Source organism: Cyprinus carpio, chromosome A16 (genome assembly GCF_018340385.1).
Source record: "Cyprinus carpio isolate SPL01 chromosome A16, ASM1834038v1, whole genome shotgun sequence".
Lineage (NCBI taxonomy): Eukaryota > Metazoa > Chordata > Actinopteri > Cypriniformes > Cyprinidae > Cyprinus > Cyprinus carpio.
The window spans coordinates 9,517,414-9,543,944 of record NC_056587.1 but is presented as its reverse complement, the minus strand read 5'-3'; the positions used below and the strand labels follow the sequence as shown (position 1 = coordinate 9,543,944).

Sequence of the window (26,531 nt, the reverse complement as noted above, 5' to 3'; positions counted from 1 at the left end):
ATAAATATTTAGAGTTTTGATATGGGATATGGTCATTGCGCTACTTTCGGGGCCTCATTTCTTCATGGTTAACAGTATGGAAAACAGTAAAATAATAACGATGCAGAAATATCATATTTGTTTTGTTTTGTAGAGGATACTCAACAAAACAGCAAAAACAAAACAATGAGTATCATGTAGTGCCTTCTTGTTAGAACTTCCTTTGTATTATTAATTTATTCATACAATGACAATCATAAATATCACTCACTTTTAAGCCATACTGATCTTCTGGCCATTATTTAAAACTAGCCATTATTGTCAGCTCCAGATATATCTGGTCAGTAATCAGTTTAGAAGAACCATTGGGGAAACCATATATAATATTTTCTTAAATCAATTCAATTCAATTAAAAATTAAATGAAAGGCAAAAATAAAGTAACTGATGATAGAGGTTTTACTTTTAATGTATACTGTATATGAATGTATGAATGTAATGTATATGAATATTGAGCCAAATGTCATAAGACAGACCATATAGTCTAAAAGAGCCAATGAATATACTGGTAGCTTTTGACCTGTAGATATAGCTGCATTAGAGTCACAATTACAAGATAAAACAAAAACCTCAATGTCTACAAAACCATGACTGGTAATATTACAGGTCAAAAAAGCAGGTATAAGCCAGTTCAGGAAGACTGGCCATGATCTGTGAATATATAAAAAAGAAAAACCTTAACTCAAAACATTACAGATCAACTTTCACATGACTAATACTTTTTTTTTCTCTGTGAAAAATTGAGCTCTCTGTCTATATAAGCGGTCAACCCCCTTTAAGGCTACCCTCTAATGTAGGTTTCAGGCACTATGGAGGGGTATTTTATACCTGACTGACTAGCAGGTTGGTCTCCAGTCAATATAAAAATTCAGTTGTTAGTAGTTACTAAAAAAAAAAAAAAAAAAAAAAAATCCATTTGCCAGTATGAGAACAATCCTCTATAACAATAGTTTACGCTTTCAGTAAAATTCAGACTAAGGTTATTGACTATTGAGGGTTTTTTTTATAAATTAGACTTCCTTAGAGAAGCCATATTTAAGGATATAATGTGGTTTATTGTGACCTGTACCTCAAATCATTCCAAAAGTGAAAGAAACTACTCAAACAATAAAACAGATGTAAATGTTTTTAATAGTTGAAGAAATTCTCAATATTGCCATATAAAAGTAAAACTTAACATCAGATTTTCATAGCAATGTACGTCAGCACTAATGTAGATGAAACCGCATTATTTGTCAAGCCTGAAGTTTACTTTTTGTTTGAGGCAAGCCATTGAATTTAGACTATTCTCAATAAAAAGGTACATCTGGATTTTTATGAAACATAAAATACATTAACTAAAAGGCATTCACATCATGTATAACTACTGTGTAATGACCCCTTAACTTGACCTCAAATGTTTACAAACGGACCAAAAAAAAAAAAAGAACATGGCTGGCCATTACTATGAAACATTAACATTAATCTACCGATTTCCTCTAACCGTCATAGGGATATTTAAAAATGCATTATATGGTAAGTAAATTTAGCAAGGTCAAAAATTACTTCAACAATAGAGAAATGACGCAGGATTTACAACTACACATCCTTGTGAACTGTACAGTGGAAAATTAACATCTCCAATGACTTTCATACACATATGCCTATAGTTCCATACATCATCTAGATTACATTCATTTACATCAGTCGGAGTACTGTACAAACAAAAATTAGTGAGCAGTTCACAGAACTGTAGAGCAGAGCAAACTGTATGAACATTAACATACCAATTCAGAACTACATTAAAACACCAATATCATATTTTAAAGTGGATAAAAGTAGTTAGGCCCATGTAAAAACAACAACGAGTTGTATGTACAGTTTATCTTAAATAACTTTCAGAAAACTGAATGAGTTTGAATAACCTGCATTGCAGGAAACTGAGTCATCAGTAATTCGACCTTCCTTCATTTACTGAGCTTTGATAGGGAAAATGGATTGTTGACTGAGACTGAAGAGATTCTGTAGAAGCAGCACCATGAGTCCTCTGATGCTCCTCCAAAAGATTTAGAAAAGCAAAGGCTTTGTCACACTCTGTGCATTCATAGACCACTTGTCCTACATGAGTTTCTTGATGCTTTTGCAAATGAGCAAACATGGTGAAGGACTTATAGCACATATCACACCGGTACTCCCTGTTGTCCTCACTCAGGTTTTGATGTTCAGCATGTTTCCTTTTATGTTTTGCAAGATCATTTGCTGTAAGGTAGGTTCTGCTACATATAGGGCACTGGTGTTGCCTTTTTGCATCATGCATTTTACAGTGAGATACAAGAGCTGGTTCTGTTTTAAAGGATTCTGAGCACACATCACACTGGTAAGGCCGTTCACTGTGTATCTGCTGGTGCTGCCTAAGGTAGCGTTTCTTCGTAAAGCCTTTTTTACAAACCAAGCACTTGAAAGGACGCGGATCCTCATGATGCTTTTTATGGTGCTCCATTAAACTGCTATTGGAGGAGAACCGTCTTTTACAGATAGGACAAATAATGAAGTCTTCTCCGACATCAACCTCCTCCTCTTCTTCATCACCTGCTTGAAAATAAGACCCTGAACTCTGCTTCTTGGAGAAAGAGCCAGATGACTCTGAACGGTGCTTTTCTGAAAAGGTCAAATTTCTATTACTACAGTGGTGTTTGCGGAAAGCATCACTTCCAAGAAAGCTGTCTCCACATTCTGTGCATTCATACTGAGTAGCAGCAGTCAAATGGCATTGTTCATGTTCATCCAGGTCTTTCTTAGTGGGAAAAGTCATATTACAAACACTGCACATGTGAGAATGAACAGACAGGTGATTTGCAAGGTCCAAGGCTTGGTAAAAACTCTCTGGACATATGGGGCACTGGTAAATTTTGTCACGCTTTACAGTTTCTACACGGACCATCTTTTCCCTGGTAGGAACATTAGTGTCCTTGGAAGTCTTTTCATTCCCATGGCTTCGTAAATGAGTGAGAAAAAGGTGGTGGTGGGTGAAGCTCATGCTGCAGTGATTACACTGATAAGAACGTGGACCAGACAGCTGATGGCTGAGCTGATGCTTTTTTAGGTGGGAACCATGTAAAAAATGCTTGTTACATTCAGGACATGAGTATGGGCGCTCTTTTGCTGGATTGCAGCCATGTTCTGAGAGCTGTTCTGGATCTGGAAATCTTACTTGACAAATTCCACAGCGATACTTGTACTGCTCAACATTACTTGAGATGGCAGGAGTCACTTGCATTGTTTGAGGCGGTTTGGGGGGAATCAAAGGTGGAAGATCCTCTTCTTGCTCTGTGTGCATCTTGCGATGTTCTGCTCGACTTGTTTTGCAGGAAAAGGTTTCATCACAAAGGTCACATGGGAAGTTTTCATCACGGTGGGTAACCATGTGCTCTGCTAGTTCCGTTGAGCGTGTAAAGCTCAGGTGACACTTGGTACAGCGGTGAGGACTCTTTCTGATATGTGTCTGCTTGTGTTTGCGCAGGGAGAAGAGCGAGACAAACCCTTTACCACACATTTGACACTGAAACTCTGACTTGTGGCACCGCTGATGTTGTTGCAAGTTCGCCAGCTGAAAAAAGCACTTCCCACATTCTTCACACTCGAAGGGTTTTTCCCCGAGATGACATCTTTGATGATCCTCAAGACTTTCTGATGTTAAGAATGTTTTACCACAAACATGGCAAGGAAAGTACGGTGCTGAATCAGAGTCATTGTCACTGTCATCTTCATCTTCAAAATTTCTGGAGTCTTCCTTATCCGATTCTTGACTTGCACTGCCAGAAGATTTTTTCAATTCATTATCAGAAAGGGTTTTGATAAAATCCTTGTGTTTTATTCTGCAGTGCTTCATGTATGACTTTTTTAACATGTAGGTTTTGTCACATGGTTCACACCTATATACTTCAGACTGCTCCGTTCTTGCTTTCACACTAGATTCTTTTGAGTTGGGTGGGTGTGCGTGCAAATGAACCATCCTGTGGTGAACGGTCAGAGCTTTAGCAGTCCAAAACCGCATCTTACAACTGTTACAGACAAAGGGACGATTAGGGTCATGACAAGATCTATGAATGTCCAGGTCAGATGGAAAACGAAAATTCTTGAAACAAATTTCACAAATATTATCCATTTTTTCCTGATGTTGCATTTTCACATGCCTTTGCAATATACCAGCTTGAGCAAAGACTTTACTGCACACATGGCATCTGTAGATATCTGATCTGCGCTCTTGATCCTCACGGCCATGCTGCTCCAAATGACTTATGAGTCTCAGTCCATCGGTGAAACTCTGATCACACTCAGAACACTGATACTTGTGAATGGAGACATCATCTTTCTCAGAATCATTTTCTTGGTCTTGATCTTTACATGAGAATTTAGTCTGCAGTACTCCAGTTCCTGTTGTATTAGAACCCTTGTTAAATACTAGAACAGTGTCGTTTAATTCGCCTGCACTTTCCATAGCAGATCCATTATTCGAGATAACTGTGTGACCTGTACATTTTCTTCTGTGTTTCTCCATTGTCTTTCTGGTCCAAAAACCAACATGACATTTTTTGCAAGAAAGCGGATACACTCCTGTATGTATGCGCATGTGCATACTCAGGCCAGCCTTTTTGAAAAAATGCATGTTGCAGTGTGGGCATTTAAGAGGCTTGATAAGGTCTGTGTTTGTACATGCCCGCAATTCCTTTGTGTTTATCTGACTGCTGCTTTCTTGGTTCTGTCCATTCCCCTCATCAACCTGCTCTTGCTTTATGACTTGCATGTGACTTGATACCAATTGCTGCTGACCGTTATTTGACTCTTGTGGCTGATCAGATCTATGCTTTGCTAAAAAATGCTGCTGGAGCTGGGAGAACAATAAAAAGCGGTCACTACAGTTAGCACAGGAAAAACCTTTTATCTTGGGGGGGCTCTTGTCTTTGTCATTTACCTCTTGAGATGATCCAGATGATTTTGAGCTAATGACACACGTCTTCTGGTGTACAGACAGTGCGTCCCGGGTAAACAGGTCACCGCACTTATCACAAAGATTTTTTTCTTGATTTTCTCCCTTTCCATTGCATTTAGCCAAGTGTCGTTTCAAATAGTCTGTTCTGATGAAATGCTCTCCACAGTTGGCGCAGCCATATGGTTTTTCCCCTGTATGAAGACGTACATGCACCTTTAGTTGTGCAGATAATTTAAAGCGTCGAGGGCAATACTCACATTGGTATTTAAATTTATTCAAGTAGTGCACCTGTATACGCTGCAAAAGTTTAGATGTTTCTCTGCATGGTTGGATTTGAACGTCATTCTTGGCAGGCGGCACACTTTCCTTTGAAATCTTTTTGCATCTGATTGTGAGGTTGTGCCTCCTCAAAGTCTTAGTAGTACTGTAAGTTTTGCCACATCTTTTGCAGGGAAAAGGTTTATCGGTGATGTGGAGCATGGCCATATGACGCTTCAGATCACTTGGGGTGGACAACCGCTTTAAGCAAATTTTGCATTGCAACATGTCACCATCTTCCTGGGTTTTGCTTTGGGGACTTGTGCTCAAGCTGTCGAGACTCATCTTTACAACTCGTACTTCAAGTTGACGCTTTCCTCTGCAGCGGGCTTGGTGCAGTTTTAAATGATCATAGCGGGAGAAACAACTTTCACAAGTCTTGCACCGATATGGCTTGACTTCTGTATGAGTGAGAATGTGGCGTCTTAGATATCTGGCCCTCAAAAATGATTTAGTGCAAAATTTGCACTTCAAAGCCTCGCCATTTTCTCCAGGGACCACAGTGCCCTCTTTCTGATTTTTTACTTCAGCAAACATTGATTTAATTTTATCAGATCCTCTTAAACTATCCAATCTATGTTCCTTGCACACACCATCACAAAATGCCTCATGTTGCAAGTATCGATCCTGACTGTCAAATTTCTGTCCACAATGCACGCATGCATATGCTGTTTCCTTTGAATGAAGAGATAGATGTCTCTGTAGAAAACTGCTAGATCTAAAACATTTAAAGCATTGTGGACATTGCTGCTTAAATTTGCCCTTCTCATTTGTTCCTGTTCCAGTTTCCGTTTCAGTTTTGTTCTGCTTGCCCTGGCACTGCTTTTCGTGACCATTTCTGTAGTTCTTTCTAGTAAAAACTCTCCCACATTTTCTGCAAGCAGGTTTTATCTCTTCTCCATTGCAGATCTCCACATGACCCTTAAATTTTCTTTTCCTGTAAAACTTCCCACACTTTGAGCAAGGGAAAACAGTCTTGGCCAAGTGGGCTCTTTCATGGAGTTTCAAATTGTTTGGAAAACGAAAGGAATGCGGGCAGTATGAGCAATTATAGGCTTTGTTGGTCTTTTTTGAAGGGTCTATACTATGTTCTGCCTGTAATTGTTTAGCATTTGAGGTTTGTAATGGAGGTGGTTGCTCCACTGTGCATTTTCCCTGATGTAATTTAAGAACTTCCTTTCTGTGGAAGTGCCTGCCACAAGTTTGACATGGAAAAGGCTTTTCACCAGTGTGAAGGCGAATGTGACGAATAAGCCCAGTACGATTCGAGAAATGGCGTTTGCAGAACTGACATTTGGATGCAGAAGGTCCAGGCATATGAGTTAAACAATGCTCACTAAATGCCTTTGAGTCAATGAAGGCTTCTTGGCAGAGACCACATTTGAACTCCTCTTTGTGAATTTCTTGTACCTTTTGAGGTGTAGCTTGGTCCTTTGGAGGGAGAAGTTCCTTAAGTTTGCGCCTTCTCTCATGCACAGCCACATGTCGAAGCAGAAATACTGGAAACTTGAACTGCAAAGGGCAATCAGGGCACTTGAGCATGCCTTTTTTTGGATGGGACTGTCTGTGTTTTAACAAATCTCCAATAGACGGCAGAACTTCCCAGCAGACTGAACACTGTACATTCCTCCTGTGCACATTTTTGTGAGCCATTAGGTGTCCATGCCTGGCAAAATTTTTACCACAGTCTAAACAACGAAAAGGTTTGTTTCCTTTATGAAGTTGTAAGTGCTTTTTTAATGAGTCAGGTGAAGCGAAGGCTCTTCCACAGAAGCGACAAGAGTGAGGAAGTCTTGTGTCATCAGCACATTCTTGGCTAGTTGGTCTTTGCCCAGGAGAGCTTGAACTTTTCAAATTAACAGCATTACCATGCTTGTGCTTGACTGCCTTTTTGGCATGTCCAAGCGATTTATGCTTTGCTAGATGGCTGTAGAAACCAGACTTGCTAGAAAACTCTGCTGGACAAAAAGTGCATTTATACCGCAATGCTTTTTGTGAGGACACAATCAATGGTGACTCTTTGTCCTCTTTTTTGGTATTGTTAAGTTCCTCTAACTCTGTTCTTTGTTTAACTTTTCCTTTGGCCGTATAGAGTTTAAGTTTAATGCAGGTTTGCTTGATGTGTCTATTGCGGTTGCCGGCCACAGTAAACATGTCTTTACACAGAGGGCATTGATACTTATCACCAATCTTTCCTTTGCCTTTTTTCATGTATTCACTTAGACAATGTTGACGCAAATGACGTGTACGATTGTAGGAGTACTTGAAAATGTGAAAACAGATTGGGCATTTAAACTTTGGTGGAAACTTGCTATCTGGAACTGAAGATTTTTCTTGTGGGACAATCTTTTGAGAACACTGCTCTCTTTTATGTTTGTTAAGATTCCAGGTATATTTGAATGCTTTTCCACAATTGTCACATTTGAAAGGCTTCTCATCAGAGTGTGATCTAAGGTGTGCATTCAGTTGCGCTCTGAGCCTGAAAGTCTTTCCACATACTTTACAATGTATTCGTTCAGGTGATCGGCTTGTCTTGCAAACATCCATTAGTTTCACAAAGCAATTACGAAGTTCTACATTGGACCCAACTGTTTCAACCAGGTCTGCCATTTCGCTCTTTTCATGGCTTGATTCTGAATGATCGGCAGTCTGTAAAGAAGGGTCTAGTATCAAAGGTGTGCATGTTGCTTTATGCTTGTGTCTTTGACATTTGTGAGCATTAGGAAAGTATAATCCACAACAGTTACATCTATGATGTGTGACAACTCTGTGCTTCAGCTCATGTTCTTCATAATAAGCTTGTCGAACAAAGGACTTCCTACAGTACCTACATATGAACTTTGCTTTCTTCTCAGTTAGCCCTTTGGTATGCAAAGGGGATGGTTTTATCTTGTCATTAAGCTCGACTTTCCCACAAAAGTTTTGTCCAGCCAGTGTACCACCAGCGAAGTAACTTTCAAAGGTGGAATAATACTGAGACTTATGGAGAGAATGCATGCAGTGGTAGTGATCAATTAGTTCATCTACACTTTGTGCTGACTCTTGGCACTCAAAGCAATGATATTTTTTTCCATTACAAGTTTTTTTCTCAGTTGTCTTAAGGAGAACAACAGGCTGCAGTTTTCTTTTTTGGGTCATGAAATATGATAAAGAATCTTTGCTTGAAATGGTGCTATTGCCAGTCAGACATTGTTGTTGTCCAGGATCTAGCGAGGTCTTGGACGTTTGGTCTGTACTGAGTACTGGTGGATCTTTTAGTGCATCAGTTCCCTCATCCATCTTATTATTAGATTCAAATGTAGTTTTCAGAAGAACCGGTGGTTCAGTGTGATTAAATGGACTGCACTCGTTGACTTTGTTTACATGTGCATGTTCCAGATATTTCAGTTCCTCAGCGTTCTGCGCTGTAGTTTTTAAACCAAAACAAGACTCAAGGAATCCAAAACTACTCCGTTCAACTTGTTCATCATCAGATGTAAAGCATTTCTGTCCTTCTAACTGAGAAGAATTTCCATGGACAGGTTTTGAAGAGATGCTTTTAGGATCGGGTTTGTTCCTTTCCAATTGACAGCTATCAGCAGAATTGTGTCCATGTCCAGATACCCCAATTGCCTCTTGAAATCCAGGTTTTGATGATGTGCTTTTAGGATCTAGTTGGTTGCTTTCCAATAGACAGCCATCAAGAGCACCTTTTCCATGGCCAGATATCTCAATTTTCCCTTGAAAGCTGGGCTTTGAGGATATGTTTTCAGGATTTTGGTTTATTACATCTAAATGGAAGTCATCAAGTGAACATTTTCCATCACCGGAAATCACAAATGTTTTTTCAAGTTCAGGGTTTGATGATGTGTTTTCAGGATCTGGTACTGTCCTTTCCAACTGGCAAAAACTTAATGAATCTATGGTTGGGCAAATGTTTTCATCCCTATTAGAAGTTGATGAAGTATCAATATTTGCATGATTTGAGGCACAAGTGGAACCATCTTGAGAGGTACCAAACTCTTTGCAATGATCCAAAAAACATTCCAAATCACAAGTCATTTCCCTTTCCTCAATTTGCCCATTTTTTGACAAAGGCACTGCACCATTCATATTGTCCACATCTTGTAATTCTGTACATGGAACCTCAGCATTTGAAAGAAGTAACCCTTCACTACAGTCAGTACCAGTTTGGTTTACACTTTCATTGCTCTCACCTCTGGTCACTAGAGATCCAGTGTCCTGCTGTTCATTTATTTCACTCATATCTGCTTCCACAGATAAAGGCATTGTATTACTTGAATTCAGGTCTCCATCTGAAGGCTGAACAGCCTGGTTGCTCAGGCCCGATGAACTCAAATTGCAATCAAGATTTGCTTCCGTGTCAGAGCAGCTGCTAATATCTGAATATTCAACAAGACCAGCATTTGTCTCAAAAGCAGGTTCTAATATTGCCTTGTCAGAATGTGCTTCCAATGTGGACTCAACCTCTACTGAGTTAGGCAAGTGACAGGGTGTAATGTTACCATTATTTTTTTCTTTATCCCCTGGCTTATCCTGTTCAAGTTCAGCTGAATTCATTACATCTTGCCAACATGATTCGTAGCATGTGTGCTGCAGAGAACCAGACACCAAGTCTTTTATGTCTGATTCAACAATGTCTTGCAAATCCATCATGCTTGAAAAGTTATCCTTCTCAATTAACTGTTCTATCTCATGAGCAAAGCTCTCCTCTGGTTCCACTGGAATTCCATTAGAGTCCATAGTTCCAATAGAAGTTTCCTGGCTCTGTTTAGATAGAATCTGTGCTTGCTGGAGTGCATTCCATGTTTGAGCCATCCTGGTGTTCTCCTCCAAGCACTAGTTCTCCTTAAACTCTGAAAGACAAATGTCCATGTGATTACCAAAAAGCCCACGTTTGTAAGTAAAAATATGCAGTAAGAGAAAATTAAATGCTCACCACACTTATCCACTACATATCAGTGGGAACATTATAGCCGATTTGACCAAAGACCTGCATAAAGAAAAAGAAATTCTATTTCAAAATCACCATACAAACTGTAATTACTAATAAAAACCACTGTTTTCATTAACTAGTATAAATCTGTATAAAAACCCTCATGTTCAAAGAAACACGCACAGATTACTGCCAACTAGTAGTACTGCAACACCATTATGTCAAAACAGCAGCACTGAAATAATGTGATCTAAAGGTAATGGAAGCACTAACTATGCAATCTAATTTTGGAGTTGGACAAAATTAGGTTTCCTCATTAAAAAAAAAGAAATTATAATACTCCAACAAATAATATTTAAAAAAGTAATTTTAAGTGACTTGTTCTACATGGAGGGGTTGCACCCTCATGTTGTTGAGATGACGAGGACCAGTGGTAGCTGTTAATGCTACCAAAATTATAAAGAATGAAAAGAAAAACAAAAGTAAATACACTATATAGCGATATTCCATTGCTCGGGTAAAAAAAAAAAAAAAAAAACAGTGCTTGCCAGAGTACATAGAATGCCTGCAGCAGCAAACAATCCCAGGCAGAGTATGGGGATGCCAGACTGCTCAGAGGAATGAAGCAGCACAGGCAGACACCATTGAGAAACACCACAAAACAGTTTGTTGGTACTGAATCCATTTTGTGTGTCACTCAAGTAATTTATGGGACGAACTTCAGTACACTGCAGTTAATTTCAAAGGTATTTTTCAGGGAACAAGAAATGGGTTAACAACTTAGCACAAAGCCAGAATCAGAAGTTTCTGAGAGTCAACATCTTGTGAGTACAACAGCTTTAAGCAGTTTACCATTGCACGCAAGTCTCACTACAGTGCCCTCCACTAATATTGGCACCCCATCAGTGAAAATAAATCTGCATAATTTATCTTTTTGATCTTTAATAAAAATTAAATCTTACTTTTCATTGAAGTAAAACAACTGAAAGTGGAGTGGGGGGTGGGTTCAACTATACTAAAATGGCTAACATCCATTTTCTCCAATGGATGTTAGCCACGATTATTAGCACCCCCAGAAAATCTTAGGATTAAAATATGTCTGAAGTATATTTCAATTTTTTTTTTATTTTTTTTTTACCACACCAGGGTGACTAGGAGCATGAAATTGTCCAGCCATGACTTGACCTATGAAGAACACAAAGGCCAAATTCCCTTAATCATCCATCACAACGAGTAAAACCAAAGAATATAGTTCTGATGTGTAGCACAAGTTTGTTGAGCTTCATTAAATAGAAACTGGCTGTAAGAAAATAGCTAAAGCATTAAAAAAATACCCATTTCCAACATCAAGGCAATAATTAAAAAGTTCCAATTAATTAAAGATGTTAAAAATCTGCCTGGAAGTGGACGTGTGTCTATATCGTCCTAATGCATGGTGAGGAGAAGAGTTTGAGTTGCCAAAGAGTCTCCAAGGATCACAGCTGGGGAATTGCAGAGATTATAGTTAAAGTTCTGGTTTGAAGAAAAATCATCCTCGCTTATCCAAAAACAAACTCCCGAATCTTTAATGCTGTGGGCATATTTTTCTGCCGGAGGTCCTGGACATCTTGTTCAGATACATGGCATCATGGATTCTATCAAATACCAACAGATAAAAAAAATCTAAACCTGTCGGCCTCTGTTAGACCATGGCTGGATCTTCCATCAGAACAATGATCCAAAACAAACATCAAAATCAACACAAAAATGTGTCACTGAGTACAAAATGAAGCTTCTGCCATGGCTGTTCCAGTTCCCTGACCTGAACCCTATAGAAAATGAATGGGGTGAACTGAAGAGAAGCAGCATCAACATGGAGTTAGGAATCTGAAGGGTCTGGAGAGATTCTGTATGAATGAATGTTCTCTGATCTCTTGTCAGGTGTGCTGCAAACTCATCAGGCATTGTAGGAGAAGACTCCCCCCACGCCACCAGTGGTCTACTGAAATCTTCAGTTCACACCCAAGGTTTTTGTAAATTGTCAGAACTGGTATACCTAGGTGGTCAAGGGTTTATCATTCAGCTAGAAAATGATTTAAAACATATGTCCAGGTTACATCAGATTTACCTTCAACCCTCTACCATGCGAGTAAATCACTTGCATAATCGATGTCTAACATTAGCCATTGGCCAGTAAGCTAGATTGCATATTTGTCACCTTTTCACCCCAGGTTAGTTTGCATCCCTGGATATTTTTCAATTAATATCAATGGATTCACAGCGTACCTGTCTTTGACGTACCGTAAACTCTAGTGTGATAGAGCACGACTCTCCGTCGCTTTGCTGAGAGCACTGTTTCTCACGTACACGCAAAGAGTGAGAGAGACTTAAATACCATGCAGAATTGACGTGATACATCTAAACGATATTCTGTTGTATTTTCCTGTCCAAATAACAGAGTTCATTTGGAACTCTTCAGCTTTAAAAGACAACCATAAGATACTGCTGGTTTCTCCGGTAGCGGGCAGAACTAGTGCGCAGATGACAATCTCATTGGCTGGTGCTTACCTATTATTGTCCCTGTTTTAATTTCACCAAATCAGTTTGAGCGAACACAGACAAAGTGATTAATATTCATGAACCCAGCAGCTCATTATTCCTTAGTGCGTTTTATATTGTTATTAGTAGTAGAACTTGTATTAGTATTTTTATTATCTTATCAGTATTATTGTTAATCCCCCCCCCCCTTTTTTTTTTTTTTACAGAAACACAGAATGAGCAATAATATCTTAAAAGGTTACTCCACCCCAAAATGAATTTTTCTTCATCAATCACTTACCCCCATGTCGTTCCAAACCCATAAAAGGTTTGTTGGTCTTCGGAACACAAATTAAGATATTTTGGATGAAAACCAGGAGGCTTGTGCCAAGTAAATAGCACTGTCAAGGTCCAGAAAAGAGAAGACATCGTCAGAATAGTCAGTCTGCCATCAGGTTTAGGGTGCACGATAAATATCTGCTGATAATTAATGCGCATCTCGTCAGTAAAGCCGGTTCTCAAATCAGCGGTAAATTCCATCAGGTGCGTGATTTCACATAGAGCAGCTGTTACTACACAGATCCGTTGTTAACGTACAAGCTGCGCAAATCCACATTCATTATCAGCACAAAATGACCAGCTAACATTAATTGACTAATCATATCAGCAGCACTTGTGAAAGTGTGAATGAATACTCATCAGGTAAAATTACTATCATACTAATTATATTGTAAGAGCAGACTGATTGCTATAAAAGGAGGGAAGAAGCACTTCCAATCATTGTGTTCTTGTTAGCAATGGTTACCTCCAAAAGAAAGAAGTGCAACCATCATCGCTTTGCATCAAAATGGACTCACATGCAAGAAAATTGCTACAAAGAATATTGGACCTGAAAGAACCATTTACCGGATGATCAAGAACTTCAAGGAGAGAGGTTCGACTGCAGTGAAGAAGTCTTCAGGACGTTCCAGAGTGTCCAGCAAGTACCAGCACTGTCTCCTCCTGAGGAGTCAGCTAAAGAATCGTGTCACCAGTAGTGCAGAGCTTGCTCAGGAATGGCAGCAGGTTGGTGTGAGAGCATATGCATGCACAGTGAGGCCAAGACTTTTGGACAACGGCCTGGTGTCAAGATGGACAACAAAGAAGCCACTTCTCTCCAAAAAAAAAAATGTCAAGTACAGACTGAAATTCTCCAGGAAGTACAAAGATTGGACAGCAGAAGACTGGTGCCATGTTATTTTCTTTGATGAAGCTCCCTTCCGACTGTTTGGGACATCTGGAAGATCGACTGTTCTGAGAATAAAAGGTGAATGCTTACATGAGTCCTGCATTGTGCCAGCAGTGAAGCATCCTGTGACCATCCATGTGTGGGGTAGCTTTTCAACCAAGGGAGTGGGTTCTCTCATAACTCTGCCCAAAAACACTGACATGAATAAAGAATGGTATCAAAACGTCCTGCAAGAGCGACTTCTTCCAGCGATCCATGAGCAATTTGGTGATTATCCGTGCATTTTCCAGCATGATGGAGCACCATGTCACAAAGAAAGAGTGAGAAAAAAAGTGTCTTGAAGATGATTATATTGAAACTTTGGATCCGTGGCCGGGCAACTCCCCGGATCTCAATCCCATAGAGAACCTGTGGTCAGTCCTCAAAAGGCAAGTGGACAAGCAGAAGCCCACAAATTGTGATCAACTCCGAAAACTAATAAGGCAAGAATGGATCGCCATCATTTAGAATTTGACCCAGAATCTAATATCCATCATGCCAGAGCGAATTGTAGAGGTTATGAAGAACAAGGGTCAACACTGTAAATATTGACTCATTATACATTTTTTGCCAATAAAAGCCTTTAAAACATATATGCTTATTGTTTTTCAGTATACCATAGAAACCTGTGGAAAAATAATCTACAAATACTGAAGCAGCAAACTTTGCAAAACACAAAATTTGTCACTGCCAAAACTTTTGGCAACGGCTGCAAGCTACAAGTTACAAACATAGTATATCAGTCTGGCGAGTAAACAAAAAAAAAAAAAAATGTACCAGCCAGTGGCGATTCTATTACCAAGGTGTGCGTAGAGGATTGACCTTAGAAGAAAATAAGACTGTAGGCTTTGGAGCCATTATGATCTGCACTTAGACGTATTGGTGCACTACAGGTTAAAAGTTTTAGAACACCTTATTTTTTATTGAAATGAATACTGTTTGATGTCTAGATATAACTAAATCTGAGAGCACCCACAGTTTGTAGCTTCACCTCTCCAAAGAGAATTTCCACCCAGGTCCAAATACACTTACTTCCCTATTAAGCAGTGTTAAATAAACAGTACAACCCACAAGCAGTATGGCCAAATATGGCAAATTCCCCCAATATACCCTAATGACATACTAGTGAATTCGGAATGAATCCCACAATTGATCAGGAACCCACAAGAACCAAACAAGATTTGACCTAAAGAACCACAAATTTCAGTTTTATATTTGTTTATCCAATAGGATATTGGATTCATCTTGTAAATGCCAAACTTTGAACCAACCATCTGCATCAAAAGTCCTGCCTGAAATCATAGCACTAACCTATCCCTACCCATAAACCTAATCGTAACTTATCCTTAAAGGATACATGTGTTGTGCCTTTATGTATTGGATATGTCGGTTTTCACATCTTTTGCTATCACTACTTACAATACTAATACAGTCTTGCAGTGGGATATGTTTGGTATGGGACAACTAGAATTTTGCTTGGATACTCTCTCATGACCTGCAATTGAAGTAAAAAATGACAGCATGATTTTTTTTTTTTTTTTTAATCTTAATAGCAAAATATTATAGCATCTTTACATGATATGCCCAGGGGCAACATGTAGGGCTGTCTGTTGAATAGCTGGATATGAATGGGCTTGTTTTAACAACATTAACTAATACAAAGACTCTGTTCTTTACTTTGTTTTAGGTTATCTTAGATAAAGTCCAACCGCTACCAGTCTATTCAGTTACTTCTGCATCCTTACTGCTACATTCAGTATACCTGTCATTCTCAAATGTCAGACCGGATCCAGTCTGGACCTAGCAAAGGGTCAATACAGACCAAACAGCATCAAATAATATTTAAGATAATAAATTAAATTCAGAGAGTTTTAAAACACAAATGGCCCAGCACAGCTTCTCACTCTCTAGCAGTGAAGAAACCACATCCCACTCAACAGCATAAGTTTATGCAAATGGATCTCATGAAGAGCTCTTCATCGTATCCAGCTGTCTCGCAAAATCAGTCTTGTGAAGAGATCCATGTTTCATCCAATTGCACCAATATAACAGGGCGAAAGATGTGTTGGAATGAGAACTCCAAAATATGCCTTATATGTTCAGAGTACATAGCACTCATGAAAGGCGCCAATGTGAAGCCCCACAATGACATGAAACAATCATTAAGGAAACGTATCCTGAAAGCACAGAGCTGAGAATGAGAATCAGCTCAAAGCCCAATAAGAGAGGTTCACAAGTGCATGTGAAGTTCTTTCTTCTGCATTCTGAATGGCCTCCATGTATTTCTTTTCATCTGATGATGAAACAAAGAACTAATTCAGTGAAGACCTACTGGGTTTAACAACTCTTGAAGCACACAAACACACACCCACTCACAGGAGAGGACATCCATGAGGCCATCAAAGGGAAGCTGGCAAAAAGAGGGATAGACTTCAGTGGTCTCCATCACCATAGACAAAGATCCATCCATAATAGAAGGGGACTGGTTGAACATTGGAAAGAGGACCAAACTGACCTATTATCTTACCACTGCACCTTCCACCAGTCCGTCCTCTGTGCTAATCTGGGAGAAGTGTGTGCTGACGTCATGACAACAAAAAAATTTAACTGATAAAGAGCATCATCATCCCTACAGTATTGTCTACTAAGATGCTCACACAGAGGTCAATGCCAGCTATGATGATTTACTGCACAAACTTGAGACGGTTCAAGGTTTGGGTCAAGGTTTTGGAGTGCTTTTGGGCCATTTGAAAGGAGATCAAAGCTTCCTTATCAGAGAAAAAAATGTGAAGAAAATGCAAACAGCTCAATAGTATGTGATTTGCAGCATTTTTCAACAGTCCGAGATTTCAAGACTGATCTTCAAGGTGATCTTCAACTTCTCCACTTCCTAGGCTCGGATCTATGGGGGTTGTAGAGGGAGCTAAGCACCTTCAAATGAAAGCAAGAGCAACCTCAGTTGAAACCATAATACTAGAATATTGGCAAAACGGATTGGCAAACTATTTGGTGCATATTTGTATTGGTGCTCTGTAGAGCATCAAAGATTTCTATTTACAATGTGATTTTGCAGCGTTGAGCAATGTAGACAATCACAGACATATGTGCTCACAGAATAAAGTGTAGACAATGTAAATAAGACATTCATTGTGTAGAGAGCTTGATTGTGTATTTATTAGGTTTTGTGAGATGACAATGAACTATGATAAGTGACCATTTTTACTTATAAATGCTGGATTCACTTTTGAAATTGCAATGACAGATGTAGTGATAACCACAGCAATCGACATATCAAGACAAAACAGATGTTATCGCATACTGCTCTTAGTAGCTCTGGTGTTAAATGCATAAAACTGAAGATCTGGAAAGATTTCACCCCGTTCTACTGCCATGATGCCATAGCCCAATCAAGAATCATTCTGTGCATTTCCATGGAAGACAGTGTTGCTCTTGCAAGGAAAATCAGCTGGGCAACTTTAGGGGCTCGGGATTCAGAAACCAGTCAGGGTCAGGATAGCCTCGCGTAGCCAGACCTTCAGACAAAAGGTCTGAAATTCATGGCAAATTTCATTGACCAAGGCCCGCCCATGAGGCCGTTTGACCGACATGTCAAACAACCAATCACAGTTCGTTTTATTCAGCATCACGTTTTGGGGTGCGGAAATGTCGCCACAATAACGGACCAGTGTGTAAAACTCTCTGACATTTACTGCAAACTTTAAATATTTCACATACTTTTGAAAATCCAGCGTTTAGCTGATCCTGATAAGCGCTTGTCGTCACAGTTGTGAACACGGTGGCTTTCTTCTTTCGTGAGGGGGTTTGGTGCCACGGTATCTTTGTTTCCAGGTGGAATGTTAAACAATGCCACACACACGTCTCGCGGAAATCCTGTAGAATTCAACCAAACCGATGATGACTTCATCATTCCTGAAGTGTTTCCACTTTTGTATCCCATATGCATCAGACGTTTGGCCAACGGTCCGTGGGCGTGACGCCTGAGGCTGAGACTAGGGTCAGGATAGTACCCTCATTGAGAAAAACGCCAACACTATAATATACCCAACAACCTGGATAAGATAAGCTGGTTGTAGAACATTATGCAGCTCTGTATTGTTCAGGATGCAACACATGATCCACTCTGCCAAATAATAAATAGCTAGCATTTACACCCTGGGAGACAGAAATTATGCTTGCAAAACGTTCTCAGACACAGCAATCCTGGGAGTCACAGATTTAATTTCTATTAGACAAGGGCAGGGGGTGTCTAATCCTCCTCCTGAAGGGCCAACTTCCAGAACTGCTCAAACCTTTTAAGTAATCAAGGCAAATCAAAAAGAGAATGTGAGTTGGGGCAAAAAAATCTGTAGAAGGGTGGCTTGTCCAGGAACAGGACTGGACATCCCTTTTAAGTGAAGAAGGCAATTCCCAGAGTGTGTTGTTTCCGATGCGAGCTTGCAAGCGATTTGCAGAACATTGCATTATGCATGGCATTGTTATCATACATCACCTACCTCTAGTCCCAATGCCTTCCACATTCTCTCCCCATCACTCTTGTTTGTAAACAAAGGCTAATCTTTGAATCTCAGCAGTGACCAGAGTTTAACAGTAATTCTGATTTTGTCATCTAGACCTACCCTATTCTTTTACCATTCCCCTCCTTATTATTCAGTAATGCTTATTAAAGAGTAAACGCATACACGCACCAAAAAAAAAAAAAAAAAAAAAAAAAAAAAAACACAGACATACCTTCGCTATTCTGCTAAGCTTCCCATTCTTGTAAACTTGACCGTCTTGGTAATGCATGTACATTTAAACAATTTGCCTCTGGATATGATTGAAGTGGACTGGGTACCATGTAAACAGTTACATGCAACACAAAGCATTGATGGCAAGACGTTTGATAAATAATTGCAAATATCAGACAATGATTTAATTCTACACCAATAAACAGATGCTAACATTGATTTTTTACTAATTAAAAGATTTATACATAAAAGATGTTTACATGAGAGGAACAGTTCAGACCAGGGGTAGCCAACCCTGCTCCTGGAGGGCTACTTTGCTGCAGACTTCAGATTCAACCCTGCTCCAACACCTGTGCTGGTAGCACAGCCTGATAGATTTCATGTTTGTCACGATCAGATCCATCCATGGTTTTTCTTAACTGAATCCATAAAGTCTTCTCTTTTCGTGACATTTGAATGTGTGACTGAGTTGACGAATGTAATCAGCTGCGAGGGTGTTGGATGTAAAAAATGAAATCACACACACTGAACACATTGAGTAGTTGGTTCGGATGCACTTGACTAGGGCTGGAGCTAAAATCAAAATACATGGTTGGCGACTCCTGGGCTGTACTAGTGGTTCTCAAACCTGTCAATCAACCAATCAAAGTGCACCCTTGTCAAATGGACACACCATCCACATTCCAACAACTTAAAGGATTCAATTAGCTATCACAGGCAACATCCCTCATCTAACACACCTGATTCAATTCATCAGCTCATTAGTTGAGACTGCAGGACTCAAAATTGGTCTGTCCAACATGGTGTTGTGGTGATGTCTCCAAGACAGATTTGAAAAGCAATGAGCTGTGTTCCACTTCGATTTTAGACATACACTTTCAAACTTCCCTAAGCATTTCCACTCACAGCACTCCCCCACCCCCATTGCTAATTAAAATGCGTTCCACTTTGTGTAGTGGATGAGGAAGGTTTAAATAGACAGACCCCCTCAATTTTGTCCAAGGGAACAAGTCTACTTCGTATGTACACTTCAGGCAGCTCCATATACACCACACTGCAACAAGACTGAGACATCTCCGCAGATTGTGCTTAATTTTAACCACATTTAATTCGTTTTAGTTTTAACCACAAATAACTTAGACACCCAAGGCATACCTACTCACATCCAGAATGCTATAAATTCGTAAGGTGAAAAAAAAATTGATATAATAAACTCCATAGCAGTTTCCAAATGATCAAGGGCTTAGAACATTCCAATTCAGTCAACTGCAAGGGTCCCACCGATAGTGGGCACTCGTACAATGTAATCAATGATGTACATCTGAGTCAATGAACCGGGTTTAAACATGCTATCCATCTGACCATACAGAATGAGTATGAGTGAAAATGTCCAAACATGCTGTTCCTGTTGAAAGGATGAAAACAACCATAATGACCTGCTGCTCCCATGCACAGATCAAGGAGAGATTCAGCAGCATGAAGCAGTGAGCGTGAACATGCACTGGGTCACAGATGCCCCTGCAGGCAGAAAACCCACGGGTATCCATTTGCCATAAAGTGAAGCAGCCTTACAACACCACAGACCACCAACATCGCACAAAATTACATTGAGAACTAATCCAAGAATGTCCATTGATATGTAGAGTATGAAACTGAGAAAGGGAACTTACAACATAAACACTGATGTGCAGCAGCAAACAAACTTTATACTATGTCTGTTGGAGTGGATGCATGACATCCGAAATCATAGACAGTATTGCAAAAGCTAAGAGCCAGCCAAAGTGCACCTCTAAGCCTACTTAAAGATTTAGTCTTTGCAGCCAAGGGAAACCAAACAATAATGAAAGTGCACGTGGCTTTAGCAAGGCCTGTGTAAAACCTGAAATTCATTTGCAAGCTTGTATGGACACCTGGGATCAATCCCAAACAATGAGATGTGTGTTTGCAATCTTGTGGACTTGCGATCACTGCAGTGTTTGTGTACCAGTTAATGGGATTGTAGGGTGCCCCATTTGATATTTCTAAGTTTGAGAAGAATGCTCACAGGTATAACCACCATGTGCCCTTGATGTACTCTTGGGTTGTGCCAGTTTAATACACAAAAGATTTAGCAGAGCAGGGTAAACAAAGTAACCTAACAAGGAAGATTATTTAATGGATATTATGGGTAGGATCCCTGCCTTAAAACAATAAACTGTTGTTTATGGTTGAAAATGCAATTTTCAATGCCATGACCCATGCTCGGGACCCTAGACAGCAGAGATACCCCAAATGTTATGGACAGCCCATCTTGTAGTGTACAACATGATAAAACTCCCATGCACAAAGCAGGGCCCATTAAATAAATTATGTACCGAGTCTGGTAGGAAGAAACTAAATTTACGTTCAGAAACTTGGCCCAATCAGAGTAAGGTAATGAGATCGAAAAGATATACACCAGAAGACCTAACAACAGTAAAGTGTAAAAGTTTGCCAAACCTTTTGCTATTCCTGGCACCTACAGATCAGTATAAACCCCCAGAAGGACTCCTTCAAGGATTTATTTAAATATTTGAATTCAGCTATTTTACAATAATATTCAAATATATGATTGCGTATAAAATGTGCAGCCAAGAACGATTTGACAATTTATAATAAGGTTCACATTAGTTTATTCACATTAGTTATTGCATAAAATAATATACAATACTTTTACTAGATTAATTGTGTTAAAGAGTTAGTTCACCCAAAAATGAAAATTCTGTCATTAATTACTCACCCTCATGTCATTCTAAACCCATTAAGACCTCCACTTATCTTCGGAAACACAAATTTAAGATATTTTTGATGAATTCTGAGAGCTCCCTGAGCCTCTCACAGTCAACAATGTAATTACCACGATCAATGTCCAGAAACATAGCAAGGAGATCTATAAAATAATCTATGTGACATTAGGGGTTCAACTGTAATTTTACGTAGCTACTTTTTGTACGCAAAGATAACAAAAATAACGACTTTATTCAACAATTCGTCTCCTCCACGTCACCCTGGTGCCATTATGGAGAATATCCACTGAATGTAAACAGCGTATGCTATTCTGTGTCAGCTGCGTCACTCAGATACATTTTCTATGTTGTTTACGCTTTGATTTGAACAAAAACAATGTATCTTCATGACACAGCTGACACAGAACAGCATACACCGTTTACATTCAGTGGATATTCTCCAAAATGGTCACATGATTATTATACAGATATACCTCCCACAATTAATCCCCTTGATCGTGGTAATTACATTGCTGTCTATGGGAGGGTCAGAGAGCTCTCAGAATTAATCAAAAATATCTTAATTTCTGTTCCGAAGATGAACGGAGGTCTTACGGGGTTTAAAACGACATGAGGGGGAGTACTTAATGACAATTTTCATTTTTGGGTGAACAATCCCTTTAATACGTTACAATTTCAAATTGTATAAATTAACATTAATGTATTGTGAACAAGCATTAATACATTAGCCAAGATCAATTAATGCTGTGAAAATGTTTATAGTAATATGTAATGTGTTCATCATGATGCCTAATGTTTAAACTAATATGAAATGTTTTGAACCTTACTGCAAAGTGATAAGCAACTTTCAAAAACATTCTTAGCTACCCACTCTCATCTAAAGGAGTGCTTCTCAAACCTAGTGGATCACTCACCACTACACATCTTAAAAGTCTCTCTCACCTGTCACACCCAATTCAAGTCTTGCAGTTTCGATGAGCCGATGAGTCGAATCAGGTGTTTGAAAGAGACTTCCAAAATGTACAGTGGTGGAGGGGGGAGGTTCCCAGGACAGGTTTGAGAAGAAATACAGTTATTGGAGGTAAATTTTTGTGATCAGATTTCAATATTACATGCATCATTTACTAATGTCAGTGTCAATGTCTGATCAGGGTACATTTGTCGCACCCACCAGTTTGTGGCAAATGATGGCCTGTTTCACAAATACCGTTTCTGCAGCAGATTTTCATATTGATGCCTATATTTACAAGGTACAATATACACAGATGCAGCACAGAGAGTAGAAAATCAGCACTATTTTTGCTGTACAACATCACGATCTCAGCATAAAACATGTAGAAAATGCAGTATAAACATGTTTTACAACATGGCTTAAATAAGATCAATATGATTTAATTACAGAACAAACTGAACTGTAATAATTAAAGGCACAATACCACTACACATATGTAAAAGCATAACATGAGTCATAGTCAGAGGGTTATGCTGTTTTCATAAAATATAATATGTATTGACACTTATAATGTGCAAAATAAACAATATGGTGCCATCTAGTATTGTGGATACAGAATAATGCAAAAGCAATTGTTTTCAATTACTGATGCTGCTGTAAAAATACACTGTTTAACATATATTCACTTACTTTCCAAAGCAACTTACATTGTATTCCAAGCATACATTTTATCAGTTCATGCATTCTCTGAGAATCAAACTAATGGCACTGGTAGCACAAAAGGTAGCCTTTGGCATTGCTAGCACAAAAGTGTCCTATAATAGGGGGACTACAGAGGTGAAGCAAGTAGTACATGGCAACCCCAGGAGGCAACCCGCCCAATGTATAATATATCAGTATTTATTAGGTTACTGGTATGAATACTAGAATATTCATCTAATGTTCTTTCATTTAGTGGTGAACATTTTTTTCCTAATGAGGAAAAGTTTACTGATGCACTTAAAATTGCAGTGAAGGCTATTTTTTAACATGTTTAAAACTGCTTTAGTATTCTTACTATGACTGTAGGTTTGATATAATAGCAAAATATATATGACCTGTAAAGTGACTACTTAATGTGTAAACTAAATGTGAGAACTAATTCAACAGTGTAAATAAATTAAGCTGCACAGTGTTGTTGCCATGCAAACAAAGCCTAGTATTGGCATTAACATATAGGCTATTCTATTATAAACGACCCATGTTGTCTTGACATGTAAACAAATGGCTGCACATGGCTATTATTTTATAAAATAAATTATGATTCATTGGCAATGAGCAATAATAATTCCTCTCATCAGGGGAATTGCACCTATCTGTGCAAGAAAACAAACGCCCATAAATTCTATGAGATAGAGCATATATAAGAATTGAAAAGAATAAAAAAAATTGTAAAGTCTACTTACCCTAATATGCTAGAACACATTCCAAAAGCAAACTCAGTCCTGTTATCACTGTTTTCTCCTTGTCCATCCACTCTGTATAAAGAGAAAAAAAGGCTAACATCATTATCAAGGATTTATTTCTATGGGGGAAAACTTGTCTTGTAAGTATCAAGATAAATAAAACAACTATACAACAAAATGTTTACTATCATGGACATCTTAAACGTGCTAGTTTCTAATTCTTTAAACTATATAAAACAAATCTATTCTTTAAACGTGAGAAGAAAAAAAAGAAAGAAAAAAAACATATATGTAATAGGTTCACCATGGTAACCTTCAACAATAAACGATGGAGTAGGAGTTCCTCCTGATAGCTGTACAGTGCCAACCCGGTGGCTGTTTTAAAGTGATGCAAGTGTCACTAAGACGAAAATCTACGACTAGTCAGTAAATGATCAGAAGTGTCAACAGTAACGTTATGCAAACACATCCGTGTTCATGCTTAAATCGTTAATGGCTCCATTTTAATTGTTATTTAGTTGTTTACATAATGCTAACAGCAATCTGAAAGAGGAACGCACGAAGCTAAGCTGGCAGGCTAGGAACATGGAAGTCCAACGTCACAAAACAAAATGGGCTGCATGCTTGAAAACCTGGAGTCCGAGCACACAAACAAGAACTCTTGATCCTACAAAACGACATCCTAATTTTAGCTTTAAATCTTAAGTAGTGCATTAGACACTCAGTGTTATATCACCCCGTTTAGTTCCGCAGCAAAGCGGCATAAGCTTCTCCCTATGAGATCATTCCCTCTTAGGACTGCTGGTACTCACGTCGTGCTCAGCTTCCTGCTGCTGTCGTTTTCCTTTGTAAGACTGTGCACCTTCCCATTGCGCAATGCGCACGTAAGATATTCCAAAACTTTCAATGCAAGTTAATGATGCTTGAAACACTATTCATTATTTAAAACAAAATCAATCATTAAAGGTTTGATGTTAGCACAACTCGATGCACGTTCACCAAACAATGTGGATCAACCCGGGCTCTTTCGTGACACCCGACCACTGGAACCTATGAGAAGGCGGCGAATGGAGAAGAAGACCCGCCTTCAGTTCTACGGGCCTCCATTTCAAAGTCCAATGTGTGGAAGCATTTTTTTTGCGCATGGTATCTAAGGAACATACCTTAAAATGGCTGCCGATGTCGTGGGAGGAGCTTGTTAGAAATGCTGTCGACCATCCTACATCGTGCCTTTGAGATTGTTGCAGGGTGCAGTCTTGAACCTTACAGTTTCTTTTCAAAGAACTCGAGGACATCAGTTTACCCAGAGGTCCAACAATCCACACCACCTATCTTGTTCTTAGTGCTGAGAGATATTCCATTGTTACCATACTGTTGCTACATGTACTGGGACAAAAATGTCACAAAATTGATTTTGGAATCAACAACACCTTTGCACTTAACCTAAACACTTAATAAGCAATGTGGACTGTTATCTGTGTTATAATAAACATTTTAGATTTGAAAAAGGCAATTATAATAAACAACTAATAATATTTTAATGTGGTTCCTCTTGCTTAAGGTTCAAGGTAATAAATCAGATTAATATTGAGAGTCTCTAAATAAAAGAATACATAAAAAACCTGGCACTGAGACCATTCATTCACTTCATTCCTTTGAGCAAGACATAGGCTCAACAAATGTAAATGCTTGTCTTAAAACCCCAAGGGAGGTCCTGGCAAAGATGCATGCATGCACCACCAAGAGAAAGGCTCCACTTTGTTCAGGGACTGAAACGGTTTTCATTTCCCCCTATAGTCTTCTTGATGTTGACTGTTCTTGATTCACCACAACACTTTACCAATTATTCCTAGATAAATTTCAATTATTTAGACTAAATCCCTATCTCTTAGTCAAGAGTTGTACATACAAGAGGCATAGATACAATACTAGAGAGCTGTCACTCATAGTTAAAGGGAACAATTAAAAAGAAAAAAAAAGTCAAATCAAAACCACACATTCTGGTCAGATATTATTATAAACAGAGAACATAGGGTGTCTATCATGTAATTATGGTCTATTGATATGTATTACCAAAATATAAGCTTGCATTCACTTTGGTAGGCTGCTGACTCTGGCAAACAGTAAGGACCTCTTATACCAGTTTCTTATACCAGTATACCATTTTTCACTCACTAAAATGGCCTTAAAAACCTAAATGAATCAGCCTTTACTCAATACAAAACATCTGAACCACAGTACATATACTTGACTCCAGTGGAAATAAGACTTGTAAAGGTTTACATAAGACTATTAAGAAAGGACATTGTACAAGGGATTGACTCTAAATGGGAGGTAGGGGCAATGTGTCAATGGACACTTATAGCCTACAAGACTACAAGAAAAAGTGTTTTTAAAAATCCATTGACATACTCTCATTCAGAAATGGGCACATGGGCAAGTTTCACAGATCAGTTTTGTTCACTCAAGTGTAGCCCATTAAAGTCCATTAGATACCTGATACCCACAAATGTTTTGGAATACCAAGCTTCCTTGTGATATTCTCTTGTTGTAAGAGAAGACTCAAGAGTCTAACC

The 26,531-nt window shown here is 38.9% G+C and overlaps 1 protein-coding gene across 4 annotated transcripts; it reads right to left on the bottom strand.

Moving 5' to 3' along the window:
• Positions 1-1,151: 1,151 nt before the first annotated feature.
• Positions 1,152-25,683, bottom strand: LOC109054675. 4 transcript variants are annotated; one of them, XM_042772478.1, is made up of 4 exons: positions 25,119-25,683; positions 23,956-24,027; positions 10,265-10,318; positions 1,152-10,181 (listed from the first exon to the last, which is right to left on the bottom strand). In XM_042772478.1, exon 4 carries the CDS (start codon positions 10,141-10,143, stop codon positions 1,966-1,968), a length of 8,178 nt encoding a protein of 2,725 aa, XP_042628412.1. In that variant the 5' UTR covers positions 10,144-10,181; positions 10,265-10,318; positions 23,956-24,027; positions 25,119-25,683; the 3' UTR covers positions 1,152-1,965. The 4 variants fall into 4 exon arrangements, with proteins under 4 accessions (XP_042628412.1, XP_042628411.1, XP_042628413.1 ...); XM_042772477.1 differs by lacking the exon at positions 25,119-25,683 and adding an exon at positions 24,768-25,110; XM_042772479.1 differs by lacking the exon at positions 25,119-25,683 and adding an exon at positions 24,692-24,710.
• Positions 25,684-26,531: the final 848 nt, after the last annotated feature.

Bases quoted from the DNA above. Each gene is read 5' to 3' on its own strand.
- LOC109054675 (XM_042772478.1), bottom strand. From the start codon at position 10,143: ATGGCTCAAACATGGAATGCACTCCAGCAAGCACAGATTCTATCTAAA.